The sequence below is a fragment of a genome, unplaced genomic scaffold (genome assembly GCF_019419815.1).
Source record: "Pyrus x bretschneideri cultivar Hongxiangsu unplaced genomic scaffold, Pyrus_bretschneideri_v1 Contig14, whole genome shotgun sequence".
In the NCBI taxonomy this organism is placed as follows: Eukaryota; Viridiplantae; Streptophyta; class Magnoliopsida; order Rosales; family Rosaceae; genus Pyrus; species Pyrus x bretschneideri.
Window position 1 is genome coordinate 6,261,341 of NW_025999435.1, and position 15,778 is coordinate 6,277,118.

Below are 15,778 nucleotides of genomic sequence, written 5' to 3' on the forward strand. Positions count from 1 at the left end.
GGCGGTGATGATGCTTTATTGTAATATTTTTAAATTTTGAAATCTTTGTAGTATATTTATATTTGAAAATAAAATAAAATACGAACATTACTTAGTTGGGTAAGTTTCCTTCTGCCACCTTCCAACGGTCCTCACATGGTCCAAGTCAAAAATCATTCTATATATTTTCTCTACATTGTCTGTCTCACTCTGTTTTTGTGTATGGGAACACCGGAACTTGCCTCTGTGGGCAACATTTCTCCACGTGGCGGCCTCTTCACACTCGGTGTGCAACTCGCATTGGACCCGGGGCCCACTCAAGACCCTCCCAATCCAAAGCTATAAAAACCACCTCACTCTCTCCCCAATTTTCAGCCTGCAACCCTAAAAGTTGTACTAAAACACACTCTCAACTCACAGCTTTCTCGGACGCAGCAGAACAAATGAACACGATCTCCAGGCAACTCTCCGATTCCGCCGAAAGGCCCGAATCGAGTTCCGACACAAGCGTCACGACTCGAAGCCAGCTGACTTCGTTCTCAGACGAGGAGGTCATTTTGGCGTCCAGCACGCCGAAGAAGCGAGCGGGGAGGAGAGTTTTCAACGAGACAAGGCACCCGGTTTACAGAGGAGTGAGGAGGAGGAACAACGACAAGTGGGTGTGCGAAATGAGAGAACCGAACAAGAAGAAGTCGAGGATATGGCTCGGAACTTATCCAACGGCAGAGATGGCAGCTCGGGCGCATGACGTGGCGGCATTGGCCTTTAGAGGGAGGCTTGCCTGCCTCAATTTTGCAGACTCGGCATGGCGCCTGCCTGTTCCGGCTTCCACTGATTCAGTGGATATCAGGCGGGCGGCCGCGGAGGCTGCAGAGACATTCAGGCCAGCTGAGTTTGGCGGAGTGTCGGAAAGTGGGGATGATGAGAAGGAGAGCAAAAGATGGAGGGGGAGAAGGATTGTGGAGGTGCGGAGCAAAGCGATTGTGGAGGTGCGGAGCAAAGCGATTGTGGAGGTGCGGAGCAAAGCGACTGTGGAGGTGCGGAGCAAAGTGGCAGCTCGTTTTACTTGGATGAGGAGGAAATGTTCGCCATGCCAAGGTTGCTTGATAGTATGGCCGAAGGGCTTCTGCTCTCTCCACCTCGCCGTTCAGCTGGTGGCAACATGAACTGGGATGATATGGGAAGCAATGATGACGTCAATCTGTGGAGCTTCTCAAAGTAATAGATATTTATCCAGGTGTATTCATCATCCCTAAGGACACTATGCGTTTATTTTTTCATTTAATTTTTGCCATTAAAAAAATAGTGTCCGTTGTTTATGCGTGTAAAAACAATTATAATTTATATATAGTTTGATTATATTTTAGTCCAAGGGAAATATCTTGTTTTAGAGCTCTAAGGGTATTGATGGTACTAAATAATACACTGTTAGTGTGAGATATTTAGGTTCATTATCCATAAAGTTACTAAATTTGGATTGATTGAATATAAAGGTATCTAATTTTGTATGATTAAGATATGCTCTTTTATGGAAATATCTTGCTCTATTTTAGTATGTGGTGTAGCGGTGAAGTGAGGTGCTTGCCTCCATGTTACGTCTGTGGCCATAAGTCCTTACACGTGTCAGGTATTGCATGAGTTGACTTGTGGCTTTATACAGGGTTTCATAGATCTGTTGAATTGGTGGCCTGGGTGTTAACTTTCTGAACTTGGCCTTCCTTCCTTGCCCCTGTTTCTCACCCATTGGCTAATCTGAACGTCGTGGCTCTATGTCCCCTTTATTTTATTTTACACTGAAGTGTTTTCAAAATAATCAAAAACGTTTTTGTTAAAAATGTTTTTAGAATTGATTCATAACGAAAATATAAGTGAATCTTAAAAATGGAGTTGGAGTGCTTTTTACAACTAGTTTTTCTTTTAAAAGATACTTCAAGTATTTTTAGAACCTAAAAACGTTTTCATCTATAACGATTTCAATTATTTAAAAGTACTTCAATCGAATTCTTACTTTAATCGTACGTGCTCATGAGAAACCCGACATTAATCGATTATCATATGGGGAAACACAAGGGACCAGATCCCCAACTTTACTCACACCTGTTGCTGAGGTAGATTATATATTCCACTGCAACACCAAAATGAACGTAGGACACCATAGTCTTACTGTCTTAGGGTTTAGGGTTCAATCCACCTCTTACACAGGTGAACAAAGTTCCATGAAATAACTCACCCAGAAAATACGTACTTTCGAGTAAGGTAGATTAACCCAAGAGTCTACCTTTTACAGAGAAACATAAAAACTGAATGGCACAAGTGAAGAATGTATATAAACAACACCACTGCCAACAGAAAAAAAAACTCCAGCCCAAGACACCCGTTACAGCGGAAGATAAACATGGCACCTATAAGCAAAGGTATGCGTGTCTTTTCTCTTATCTGCCTTTGTCTTTTCGAGTTCGTTTCTTCCTCCAAAACAGGCATGCAGCCGTCTCCTTTTATTTCCCTTCATCGCTTGGAATCTTCCTTTAAATCCCACTTGTTTTGGTTTTGGTCTCAACGCTCCACTTGTCAATTTAGTGAAGGAATATGAAGGATAATATTGGGCATAAAAGGGCAGCACGAACTTTCCTACAAAAATGGTCAGAATAGTTCTCTAGCTGGGGTTTAAATCCCAGCTAAAACGGATTGCATAATTTTGAAATCCGGATAGCATTCACTAAAACGACCATAATTCATTGGATGAATATCGGACTGACATGATTCTAGCGCCATTGGAAGGAAGACTTCCTTAGCTTTCTCTCTGGATGCATAAATGGCAGCCTACTGAAGTCGCTTGGCAGAAACTCCCACATTTCAGATTTTCCAAATATTGTTTCACATCCGGGTTTTAGGCATCGCTTTGGTATCCCGCAATCTTCTTTTGAACGATCATGGACCATCTTTAAGCTCTCAAAACTCCTCCACTCAGGCTCAAAATTCCTTTCTTTGCATTAAGTCCTACAAAATAAGAAAACTACAAATAAACTACTAAAGGATGAAAAACTATTGCAAAGGGTATTTTTAAACCAAGTCTTTTATCAGTTGGATGAGGAGGAAATGTTCACCTCACCCTTCAGGTGGCTGCATTTACCGGGATGACATATAAAGCAATGCTGACGTCAGTCTGTGAAGCTTCTTAAATTAATAGATTACACTTTGCGTTTATTTTTTCATTCAATTTTTACCACTAAATAAAATAGTGTCCGTTGTTTATACGTGTGAAAACAATTATAATTTATAAAGTTGTTGCGTTACAATTTAGTTGATCCTAAATATCTCACACTAACGTTGTCTTGTATATACCATTAATACCCTTAACGGTCTAAAACAAGATATTTTACATAAAGTTACTAAATTTGGAGTGATTGAATATAAAAGGTATCTAATTTTGTGTGATTGAGATATCTTGTTCTTGTCTGGAATATCTTGCCCTTTCCTAGTATGTGGTGTAGTAATGAAAGGAGCTTGCTTTCCTCCATTATACGCATGTGGTCATAATTGTTACACGTGTCAGGTATTGCATGGGATTCGTGCTCACGCGGCATATAATATTAGAAACCGAAAGAAAACTATTATTAGCATTTCAAAAATCACATTCTACATTCCTTATAAGTGTATTTTTCTTTCTAATTATGGAAAGTTTGAAGTACCAAAATAGATTTTTGAAGTGCTAATAACAATTCCCAACGAAAATCACTTTTTACTTGTTTATGCACCAACACTATAGCTTTCCACTTATATTTACTAAATTAAGTGAAAAAGAGAAAATTTTCAAGAGAATAACTTCAAAATAGCATAAGAATTTGCTTCCTTAATTTGTTATCAAATAGCAATACATTTACACAAAAACGAGAGCAAGTACCGGGTTGTTATATTAACACTCCATATTTGGTTGACTGCACTCACATTTACTTTTTAAATTAAAATTTATCTTAGCACATCCCGTATATTTTTCATTACTACCCTCAGACCTAGAGGTGGAAATTTTTACCAAATTACCATACCAACCGCCCTACTAACCATATCATACCAAATTATTACCAAAAATTTGTACCAATTGGTAATGGTACGGTATTTGTACCGTACCGTACCATACTATTTCGGTACGACACTGGTATCTAAAACCAGTACCGATGGTATACCGTACCTACCAATATTATTAATATTATATTATGTATTTAGTCATATAATTATTTGATGGCAAAATTAATAAAATTAATAATAATTATTGTAGAAGTGTTAAAATATATATATATATATATATATAATCACTCATAGTGACAAGCTTTACAACATTCAGAAAGAGGTCAGCTTCAAAATCCAACACTTTAATCCATAAACCTTAAATTTATATTTAACCATCAATTGTCATTTACGCTTTATTTTTCTTACTGAATTTTATTTTTAAAATTTTATTTTTTGAAAACATGATCATCTGCCGAATGTAACAAGATAAACAGTTCAAATCTTTGATATCACATTTCGATATTTACGGTTAACTGAAATATAAGTTGATGTCATATAGTTTGTAGAAACTTTATAAACATCAAGCAATATTTTCACTAACCGTAAGACTCTGAACATAATATCAAAGATCCAAACCGTTCATCTTCCTGCATCCTTTAATAGATCATGGTTTCAAAAAAGAAAATCCGAAAAAAATAAAATTTGATGAGAAAAATGAAGCATAAATGTAAATAACAATCAACGATTAAATTTTGATCAATCATTTATATGATTATAATGGCGAGTTTCAAAGTTAAGCTCTTTACGAAAGTTGTAAAGCTTGTTATTACGAGTGTTTATATATTTTTTTACACTTCTACATTAATTAAAAAATATTAAATTTTGGGCAAACTAAGTGGCGTAAAACAAAGTGGCAATTACCATTGGCATACCATACCAACCAAACTATTTGGTATATTGATATTTGATATACTGAAAGTTTGGTACGGTAATGGGAATAGATTTTATTGTACCAAATATTTGGTACGGTAATTGGTACAAAGGTTTTGGTACGGTAATGTACCAAAACCACCCCTACTCATACCTCACACTCTCATACACCCACAATCATCAGTTTATCACAAATCAAACTCTTCATCTGTTTCAAACAAAAGAATAACTACATTTTAAAGATAAGAAAGATGAATTAAATTGTTGTATAAAATCTCCCTTCTACCATTTGATTTATATAGACATCCAAATGCCTTTTCAAATTTTCTTGAACAATAACGTTGGATTCCAAACATGAAGCATAAACGTAGGAACTGTTACGGTCATATCAGTTTGTATAAATGACTTTCCCGAGATTTGCAAAAGGAAAACATTTGTTTGTTTAAATACTGCCAACGGACGTACATCATTTTATGAAAGATTATAACCAATTCTAAATTCCTTCACTACAACAGAATTGGTCTTTTACGACACACAAAGACCGTAAACGGTTGTTCATGACATGAGCCCCCAAACAGTTAAAGCCCTTATCGTAAAAGATGTTTTGGCAAATACGACGTTATCTAGTAGCTGTGAATAATTTAAGCAAAACACGTCCTAAATGCTTTTTAAGGCGTGCCTTGCGCACCTTAATTGGTATTAGATACGGCGTTAATGAAATGTTGTAATACTACGAAAATAATTACGGCATACCTGTGTGCCGTAATTTATATTTGATACGGCGTTTGTTGAGTGTCGTAATGATGTGAAAGCAATTACGGCATACGTCGTATATCGTAAACGAAGACTAGCATCAACAATTACTGCTGATTTTGTATACAGTAAGAAATTTGTCACTTGAAAGACTTCACTTTTCGTTGAACACCTCCAAACGAAATCCTTTGAGAGTGAAATACTACTCCTAATGCTTGAACCACTCTAATTGCTATCTCTATCTGCATAGACATAAGCACATGGAGCAAAAGAAAATCTATTGTACTACTATATGTAAAAATGCACATTTAATCTCAAGTAAGAAATGTGATAATGAAAGGAAACCTAATCATTGTCATACAAACCTAAATTCCTAATTATGCCTTCACAATTTTATTGTTTTACACTCATACATGTATCAACTGACTAAAATATACACAAATTATGCCCTTACAGTTTTATGTTTCCTATAACTTGCATAAAAATCATATACTTGCGAGTAGATAAATTTATGAGTCTCTAACATTTCACGCATGAAGAATTGATGCAGCAAGTAGAAGATTGAATATTAGATTAGTGGATATGGTTATCAATTATGATATCCCAAAAAACTCTAAGGTAAGATTCACTGTTTTTTGACCTATTGGCTTGCTATTATCAATTTACATCAAAGTTAGCCATTTATCTAGTTTTTGGGTCTTAATATATTACAAATTCAACATCAACAAAAGCACCAACAAATTTCAATTTTTTTTCATTTCTTTTTGTTCCATTTTCTTCAATCCAATCAACTTTCTTGGGAACTAAAACAAAAGAACAAAAAGAGAGGGTTCCCAACCTATCTCAACTTCGTCTTTGGAAACTAGGCACTGGGAACGGAAAGAGTTCTCAACCAAGATACTCTAGCTAGTCAAAGGAGATGGATTCGGTTGGTAAGTTAAGAGCTAGTCAAAACAAAATGTTAACTTAGACATTGATAAAGACTTTAATACTAATAAAATTAAGTATAAACTTTTCCACTCATTACCACTGCATTTGCAACCTCTTCGATTAAAAATTCACCAAAGACTTGAATGCTACCTGAAAATAGTAAAAAGAAATAGAATATATAAGTGAATATAAATCATACCAAAGGAACTCAATATAATTATCATTTTTATCCGATAGTACAAACTAAACAAAGTACTACACTATTACTATAACAAACTCACAGAGTACTAGGCTAAGCAACAAAGTCGATAATTCAAGTATTAGGCTAAGCCCCAGTGTTATTTTACTGCCACAACATACTCACAGATTATTTGGATTTTCAAAACAGATTATTTGGAATGCAGTATCACTATAAGTCTGTAACATCTCCATCGCCTTTGCAAAAGTAGAACCTTGCTGAGTACCCTATATGACCTCGAGGTCCAGGACATGCATACAAAGAAACTCAAGCCACTCTGCAATCCCAACCAAATCACACAAAAGAGAGAGAGAGAGAGAGAGAGAGAGAGAGAGAGCAAAATTAAAAAATCCCCAACACCATAATTAAAACTCTTCAGAATTCTGAAACAGATCCAAGTATGAAACTGAAAATCAAGAGTTTGCACTATAATTCTACAATTATCTACTCCTTATGATGACTTGTAAACTAAAAATCAAAAGCTGTGATTTTGTATTCGATGACAGATCGAAAACAAGCACTAAGTGGTTACTAATTGACAAAGGGTCTTACTATCAACACTTTAAATAACAAAACCCTAATTTTGCGCTCAAATTGCCAAAAATTAAACAAATTATAATTAACATTTGATTCCAGAATTGACCAAATCCAAATCCAAAATCCCTAAATTCAAATTCAAATACCTAAATCTAGAAAGCCCCAATTTATTTCAATCTTAAATCCCTAATTGCATACCTTATTTGGAACATAGATGGTGGTCAGGAGTCAGGACCGTTAAGTGCAGGTGGCGGGAGAGAGTCGAGAGTCGACATGAAATGATGGTGGTACCGTGGTTGGAGATGAGAGAGATATCGAGGCCACTGGGATTGGGAGATACGAGAGTGAGTCAACAACACTTCGACAAATGGGGACGGATGGAGGAGCTTCGCTGGAAATGAGTGAGTGAAAGTCGAGAAAGATACTGTGTGAGAGAGGCAGAGAGAAACAAACAGAACCTGAGATATATATGGTAAATGAAAGGTGTAGATTGAATATCATGATTTGGATCTGAAATCAACAGTCCAAGCCAGTTACCGGTTCCTCATTTATTAAGTAAAAATAAACGGATGTTGGGGAAGTTATGTGGGAGCGAGATCTTGATTCAAGAAAAATAAAAGAAAGCGCGGGGTGGGAAGATTAGGTGGGAAGGTATTTACGACGTATTATTCGTGCCATAAAGGCTAGGTACTTAAATATATAGAAAATTCACTTTACTGATATAACACGAAGCTTTAAAAAGGAAGGAAAGTATATCGTATAAATTGTCAAATACAGCATACAACGCTTAAGCAGTAAATATTTTTATTTAACGACTTGCATAAAAGTGATGTTGAGAATGTGAGATTATGCGCAAGTATTATGACATGAACTTTATGATGTCACGAATAATATCATTTAAGTCCATGTTGGTTTGTACGTTGTATATTTCAAGTCGTAAAAGACCTAAACTGTTGTAGTGCTTTGAAGGTTATTACCAAACGGCATTGCTTCCATTCTAACCAGCAAAAACATAGAATTTCTTCATCATCAAATAGCCACAATAATAATACATTTGATTATATTTAGAAATTTTACAATATTCTCCACTTTTCTTCCTATTTTTTGGATTTCAATTAGAGCAGGACTTTGCAAAAGGTCAATTTATATTGCATAAGTTGACTTGTTTCATTTCTCTGGGTTTCTTATTTCAGAGGGTGTTAACTTTCTGGACTTGGCCTCCCTCCCTCCTCGCTGTTTCTTACCTCGTGGTTAATGAACGCCGGTGCTCTTTTTTTTTTTTTTTTTTTTGTTTTTTTTAGAAGAGCTTTCAAAATGATTAAAAGAGTATTTACTTTTTTTATAAAGATGTTTTTAGAATTAATTTATAACAAAAATACATATGAATTTTGGAAAGGTAGTTTAAGTGCTTTCTACAATTAGTGTTTCTTCCAAAATACACTCCAAGTGTTTTTGGAAGCTAAAAACTCTTTGACCAGGTCCAATGACTGTACACTTGTCTTGCTGAGTCAGTTTTGTATTTTTTTTATCAAAATATTATTTTTCTTAGTAATATTGTCCTTTTTTTTCTTTTTTTTTTTTTATGTTTAGAAGAGCTTTCAAAATGATTAAAAGAGTATTTACTTTTTTTTTATAAAGATGCTTTTAGAATTAATTTATAACAAAAATACATATGAATTGTGGAAAAGTAGTTTAAGTGTTTTCTACAATTAGTGTTTCTTCCAAAATACACTCCAAGTGTTTTTGGAAGCTAAAAACTCTTTCACCAGGTCCAATGACTGTACACTTGTCTTGCTGAGTCAGTTTTGTATTTTTTATCAAAATATTATTTTTCTTAGCAATATTGTCCTTATGATTTAAATTTGTATTATCTTCATCGATTTTTTTTAAGGAATTAATTGATATATTTTTAAGGAATCTATTTGTTGCTAATAAGGAATTGATTGATACATTTTAAGGAACTTCTTGTTTGAATATGTTTTAAAATGACTAAAAGCACTTTTAGGAAAAATATTTTTGAAATCAATTATTAGTAAAAATGCAAGTAAATTTTGAAAAAACACTTAAAGGTGCTTACTGGAAGAAGCACATAACTTATATTTCTTGCAGAAAACATTTTAAGTGCTTTTAGAATAAAAAAACATTTTCTATAAAAATGCTTTCAGTCATTTTAAAAGTTTAACTAAACGAGTCATTTGTCATCCAAAACATATAATATCAAACAAATAAAAGAAACTACAAAATACCTACCAAAAAGGTACATGAAAATGGATTTGGATCCTCTCCTAAGCCAATGGAGAGGATTCTTCTGACCAATCATCATGGACCGTTAGATTTTTATCCAACGATTACAATTATTATAACTTTAAAAGAACCTCCTGTTTGTAGTTGTTAGATAAAAATCCAACAGCTTACGATAATTGGTCATGAAGATGCTCACCATTAGCTCAGGAGAGGATCCAAATTCCATGAAAATGAACACAAGTAGGGTGGTTACCTTGAAATATCAACCTCTAATAGATCAAATAAACTTCGAAATGCTTTCCAATATTTAATCCAATATCATATGAGGAAACACGAGAGAAACCCAGGCACTACAAAACTCTCCCAGATCCCCAACTTTATTTAATCGAATATCAACCTGCTGCTGGCTTCGTTCTCCGACGAGTAGGTCATTTTGGCGTCCAGCACGCCGAAGAAGCGAGCGGGGAGGAGAGTTTTCAACGAGACAAGGCACCCGGTTTACAGAGGAGTGAGGAGGAGGAACAACGACAAGTGGGTGTGCGAAATGAGAGAACCGAACAAGAAGAAGTCGAGGATATGGCTCGGAACTTATCCAACGGCAGAGATGGCAGCTCGGGCGCATGACGTGGCGGCATTGGCCTTTAGAGGGAGGCTTGCCTGCCTCAATTTTGCAGACTCGGCATGGCGCCTGCCTGTTCCGGCTTCCACTGATTCAGTGGATATCAGGCGGGCGGCCGCGGAGGCTGCAGAGACATTCAGGCCAGCTGAGTTTGGCGGAGTGTCGGAAAGTGGGGATGATGAGAAGGAGAGCAAGAAGATGGAAGGGGAGAAGGATTGTGGAGGTGCGGAGCAAAGCGATTGTGGAGGTGCGGAGCAAAGCGACTGTGGAGGTGCGGAGCAAAGTGGCAGCTCGTTTTACTTGGATGAGGAGGAAATGTTCGCCATGCCAAGGTTGCTTGATAGTATGGCCGAAGGGCTTCTGCTCTCTCCACCTCGCCGTTCAGCTGGTGGCAACATGAACTGGGATGATATGGGAAGCAATGATGACGTCAATCTGTGGAGCTTCTCAAAGTAATAGATATTTATACAGGTGTATTCATCATCCCTAAGGACACTATCCGTTTATTTTTTCATTTAATTTTTGCCATTAAAAAAATAGTATCCGTTATTTATGAGTGTAAAAATAATTATAATTTATATATAGTTATTTGATTATATTTTAGTCTAAGGGAAATATCTTGTTTTAGACCTTTAAGGGGGCGTTTGTTGCGCCGGACTATCTCGGACTGGATTAGCTTCAAGGACTAAGCTGGACTGGCTTAGACTAGACTAAACTGGACTAACTTAGTCAAGCGTTTGGTGCAGTATTGGACTAAGAAGCTGGATAATAACAAATTATAATATTATATTATTTAATATATAAATTATTAATATTTTATTATGATCTTATCTTTTTCTTCATTTTTCCTACCATTTCCTCGTTAAATTGGATGAAGTTAGCACTGCCAAAAAATTCATCACCATCCCTGGACCGAGATCTTAGCTTTGAATGCTCGAGACTTCCAGGCCATTTTCCAGCCACATTCGACCACATTTTGGCCTCGATTCAGGTAAAATCGTAATCTTATCACTCCCAGCTTCAATTTGGTATATTTTGTATGAAAGTTGGTTGTGAAATGGATCTGAAAGAGAGTCGGAAAGTTAATTATTGATCTAGGTGACCGGAGATGACGAGGAGTCTGTCAAGAGTAGTCGTTGAGCATGACGAGGACGAGAAAGAGAAGATAGTCTTAGCTAGTCCCATGGTTATTGGGGGGTCTCGCTAAGACCTCTTAGTGAAGGGTTTTGTCCATGCTAGTCCCCTTTAGTCTCATTAATTTTAGTCCCAGCATGGAACAAACACAGTATTGGACTAATAACTAGTCCAGTCCAGTCCAACTTAGTGAGGGCAAACAAACGCCCCCTAAGGGTATTGATGGTACTAAATAATACACTGTTAGTGTGAGATATTTAGGTTCATTATCCATAAAGTTACTAAATTTGGATTGATTGAATATAAAGGTATCTAATTTTGTATGATTAAGATATGCTCTTTTATGGAAATATCTTGCCCTATTTTAGTATGTGGTGTAGTAGTGAAGTGAGGTGCTTGCTTCCATGTTACGTCTGTGGCCATGAGTCCTTACACGTGTCAGGTATTGCATGAGTTGACTTGTTTCTTTATACAGGGTTTCATAGATCTGTTGAATTGGTGGCTTGGGTGTTGAGTTTGGATACTTTCCTGAGCTAATAGAGAGGATCCTCATGATCAATTATCGTGGGTCGTTAGATTTTTAACCAATAACTATAAACAGGAATGTCTCTTTAAAGTTATAATAATTATAACCGTTGAATAAAAATCCAACGGTCCATGATGATTGGTCATAGGGATCCTCTTCATTAGCTCAGGAGAGGATCCAAATCCTGGGTGTTAACTTTATGAACTTGGCCTTCCTTCCTTGCCCCTGTTTCTCACCCATTGGTTAATCTGAACGTCGTGGCTCTATGTCCCCTTTATTTTATTTTACATGGAAGTGTTTTCAAAATAATCGAAAATGTTTTTGTTAAAAATGTTTTTAGAATTGATTCATAGCAAAAATATAAATGAATCTTGGAAATGCAGTTGGAATGGTTTTTTACAACTAATTTTTCTTTCAAAACATACTTCAAGCCCAACATGGCACCTATAAGCCCAAGACACCTGTTACAGCGGAAGACAAACATGGCACCTATAAGCAAGGTAGGCGTGTCTTTTCTCTTCTCTGCCTTCGTCTTTTCGAGTTCGTTTCTTCCTCCAAAACAGGCATGCAGCCGTCTCCTTTTATTTCCCTTCATCGCTTGGAATCTTCCTTTAAGTCCCAATTGTTTTGGTTTTGGTCTCAACCCTCCACTTGTCAATTTAGTGAGGAATATGAAGTATAATATTGGGCATAAAAGGAAGGCATGAACTTTCCTACAAAAATGGTCAGAATAGTTCTCTAGCTGGGGTTTAAATCCCCAGCTAAAACGGATTGCATAATTTTGAAATCCGTACAGCAATCACTAAAACGACCATAATTCATTGGACGAATATCGGACTGACATGATTCTAGCGCCATTGGAAGGAAGACTTCCTTAGCTTTCCATCCATATGTGCTATGCAATCTGGTTTCTCTGGATGCATAAATGGCAGCTTACTGAAGTCGCTTGGCAGAAACTCTCACATTTCAGATTTTCCAAATTTTGTTTCACATCCGGGTTTTAGGCATCGCTTTGGTATCCCGCAATCTTCTTTTGAACGATCATGGACCATCTTTAAGTTGTCAAAACTCCTCCACTCATGCTCAAAATTCCTTTCTTTGCATTAAGTCCTACAAAATAAGAAAACTACAAATAAACTACTAAAGGATGAAAAACTATTGCAAAGGGTATTTTTAAAGCAAGTCTTTTATCAGTTGGATGAGGAGGAAATGTTCACCTCACCCTTCAGTGGCTGCATTTACCGGGATGACATATAAAGCAATGCTGACGTCAGTCTGTGAAGCTTCTCAAATTAATAGATTACACTTTGCGTTTATTTTTTCATTCAATTTTTACCACTAGATAAAATAGTGTCTGTTGTTTATGCACGTGAAGACAATTATAATTTATAAGGTTGTTGCGTTACATTTTAGTTGATCCTAAATATCTCGTTGTCTTTTATATACCATTAATACCCTTAACGGTCTAAAACAAGATATTTTACATAAAGTTACTAAATTTGGAGTGACTGAATATACAGGTATCTAATTTTGTGTGATTGAGATACCTTTTTCTTGTCTGGAATATCTTGCCCTTTCCTAGTATGTGGTGTTGTAGTTGTAATGAAATGAGCTTGCCTTCCTCCATGATGCGCGTGTGGTCATAATTGTTACACGTGTCAGGTATTGCATGGGATTGGTGCTCACGCGGCATATAATAATAGAAACGGAAAGAAAACTGTTATTAGTATTTCAAAAATCACATTCTACACTCCTCATAAGTGTATTTTTCTTTCGAATTATAGAAAGTTTGAAGTACCAAAAGAGATTTTTAGAGTGCTAATAACAATTCTCAACGAAAATCACTTTTTACTTGTTTATGCACCAGCACTATAGCTTTCCACTTATATTTACTAAATTAAGTGAAAAAGAGAAAATTTTCAAGAGAATAACTTCAAAATAGCATAAGAATTTGCTTCCTTAATTTGTTATCAAATAGCAATACATTTACACAAAAACGAGAGCAAGTACCGGGTTATTATATTAACACTCCATATTTTGTTGACTGCACTCACATGTACTTTTTAAATTAAAATTTATCTTAGCACATCCCGCATATTTTCCATTACTACCCTCATACCTAGAGGTGAAAATTTTTACCAAATTATCATACCAACCGTCCTACCAATCATATCATTCCAAATTATTACCAAAAATTTGTACCAATTGGTAATGTTTATACCGTACCATACTGTACAAGAGAGAGACAGGCACTACAAAACTACCAGATCCCCAACTTTACTCGCACTTGTTGCTGAGATAGATTATATATTCCACTGCAGCAGCAAAATGAACGTAGGACACCATAGTCTTACTGTCTTAGGGTTTAGGGTTCAATCCACCTCTTACACAGGTGAACAAAGTTCCATGAAATAACTCACCCAGAAAATACGTACTTCCGAGTAAGGTAGATAAACCCAAGAGTCTACCTTTTACAGAGAAACATAAAAAATGAATGGCACAAGTGAAGAATGTACATAAACAACACCACTGCCAACAGAAAAAAACTCCAGCCCAAGACACCTGTTACAGCGGAAGACAAACATGGCACCTGTAAGGAAGGTATGCGTGTCTTTTCTCTTCTCGGTCTTCGTCTTTTCTCGTTCGTTTCTGTTGAAAAAAAATAGGATCTAATTGTTATATTAAATCATATGAAAATCAAAAAATAATTCATACAATTATATATATCACAATAATGCATGAAGTAACTAATGTTAAATGTACATGATATAATGGATTAGAAAAACCTAGAAAATACGGTCGAAACAAGTGTTGGACACTTTGTCCTTAAGACAAGTTTACGCTCCATTACGGTGCTTATGGTTGATCGGCGCATGTCTCCTAAGATACAACGATCACGTTTTTGTAATAGTAGCACTCCAAATCACAAGGCTTCATGAACCACAATTGTGTTGAAAACTTTCTTATATGAACTCAATGTGACTCTCTAATATTTAGTACACTCTATGTGTAATTATGTAAAACAATGAAAAGTTCTTTTGGTGACTATAGGGGACTTCCCTATTTATAGAATGTGAGATATCTTTGGAAAACATGTGACTATTCATGAAGAGTCAAAAGTTACAACACTTCATTTAAGTAGACATATCTTTCTACCAAAAGGCTCTACTTCTAATTTCCATTTAGTTAATAAATTTAATATAATAATATTATTATAAAATTTTCCAACAATCCCCCACATAAATGGAAATTGACTCAATACCATGCAAATGACAATATAAACACTAGAGAGAGAATTTAGTAGGAAAAGTACCGCATCGGGATAAGTGGCTTTTGGCTTTGAACCTTCCGTAGTGAATTACTATCGGATTTACTTGGCTAATCAGTAAACGCGATGTCTTGAACTGCTCAGCCGTTTATGTAAACCAAAACAATAGTAATCACACAATACCCTTCCAGACACCCTGTGGTTGCTCGGTTGTGTTCATTTTGGCCCTAAACAATTTTTGGTTTCTTGTGAGTGCTTTCAGAGAATTAAGCCCTTCAAACAATTCTCACAGGAACGACCCCATTCATCACTCAAGATAGGTGACTTCCCATTAAGAGAATCATGCAATACCCTACTTGTTATTTCCAAGTATAGGAATCATTAAAAGCAAAACTTATCCTAAATACGTTGCATATAGCACTGTTTCATCATAGGATATGGGTAGGAGATTATCTCTGCAGTGCTCCCATTAAATCATCCACAATTCAGCTGTCCCTTTGAACTTAGATCTTGGGATCTCCAGTCAACTAGGTTGGGTTGTCATTATGGCGATTCTTAAGACGTAAGCTTTTAACCCATTCCCCTCGATTATACAACTTACTCTTAGTCAAACCT

General features: G+C 36.0%; 1 protein-coding gene and 1 long non-coding RNA gene across 3 annotated transcripts; one reads left to right on the forward strand and one right to left on the reverse strand.

The window, feature by feature from the left end:
* Positions 1-257: 257 nt before the first annotated feature.
* Positions 258-10,787, forward strand: LOC103966480 (dehydration-responsive element-binding protein 1A-like). Its single transcript, XM_009379646.3, has 2 exons — positions 258-530; positions 10,044-10,787. The coding sequence occupies exons 1-2, from the start codon at positions 423-425 to the stop codon at positions 10,689-10,691; spliced, it is 756 nt and encodes a 251-aa protein (XP_009377921.2). The 5' UTR covers positions 258-422; the 3' UTR covers positions 10,692-10,787.
* Positions 6,397-7,975, reverse strand: LOC103966479. Of its 2 annotated transcripts, XR_670180.3 has the most exons (3): positions 7,571-7,807; positions 6,962-7,071; positions 6,397-6,747 (listed from the first exon to the last, which is right to left on the reverse strand). It is a non-coding gene; the product is annotated as an uncharacterized LOC103966479 (long non-coding RNA). The 2 variants fall into 2 exon arrangements; XR_007256691.1 differs by lacking the exon at positions 6,962-7,071 and having other exon boundaries at positions 7,571-7,975.
* Positions 10,788-15,778: the final 4,991 nt, after the last annotated feature.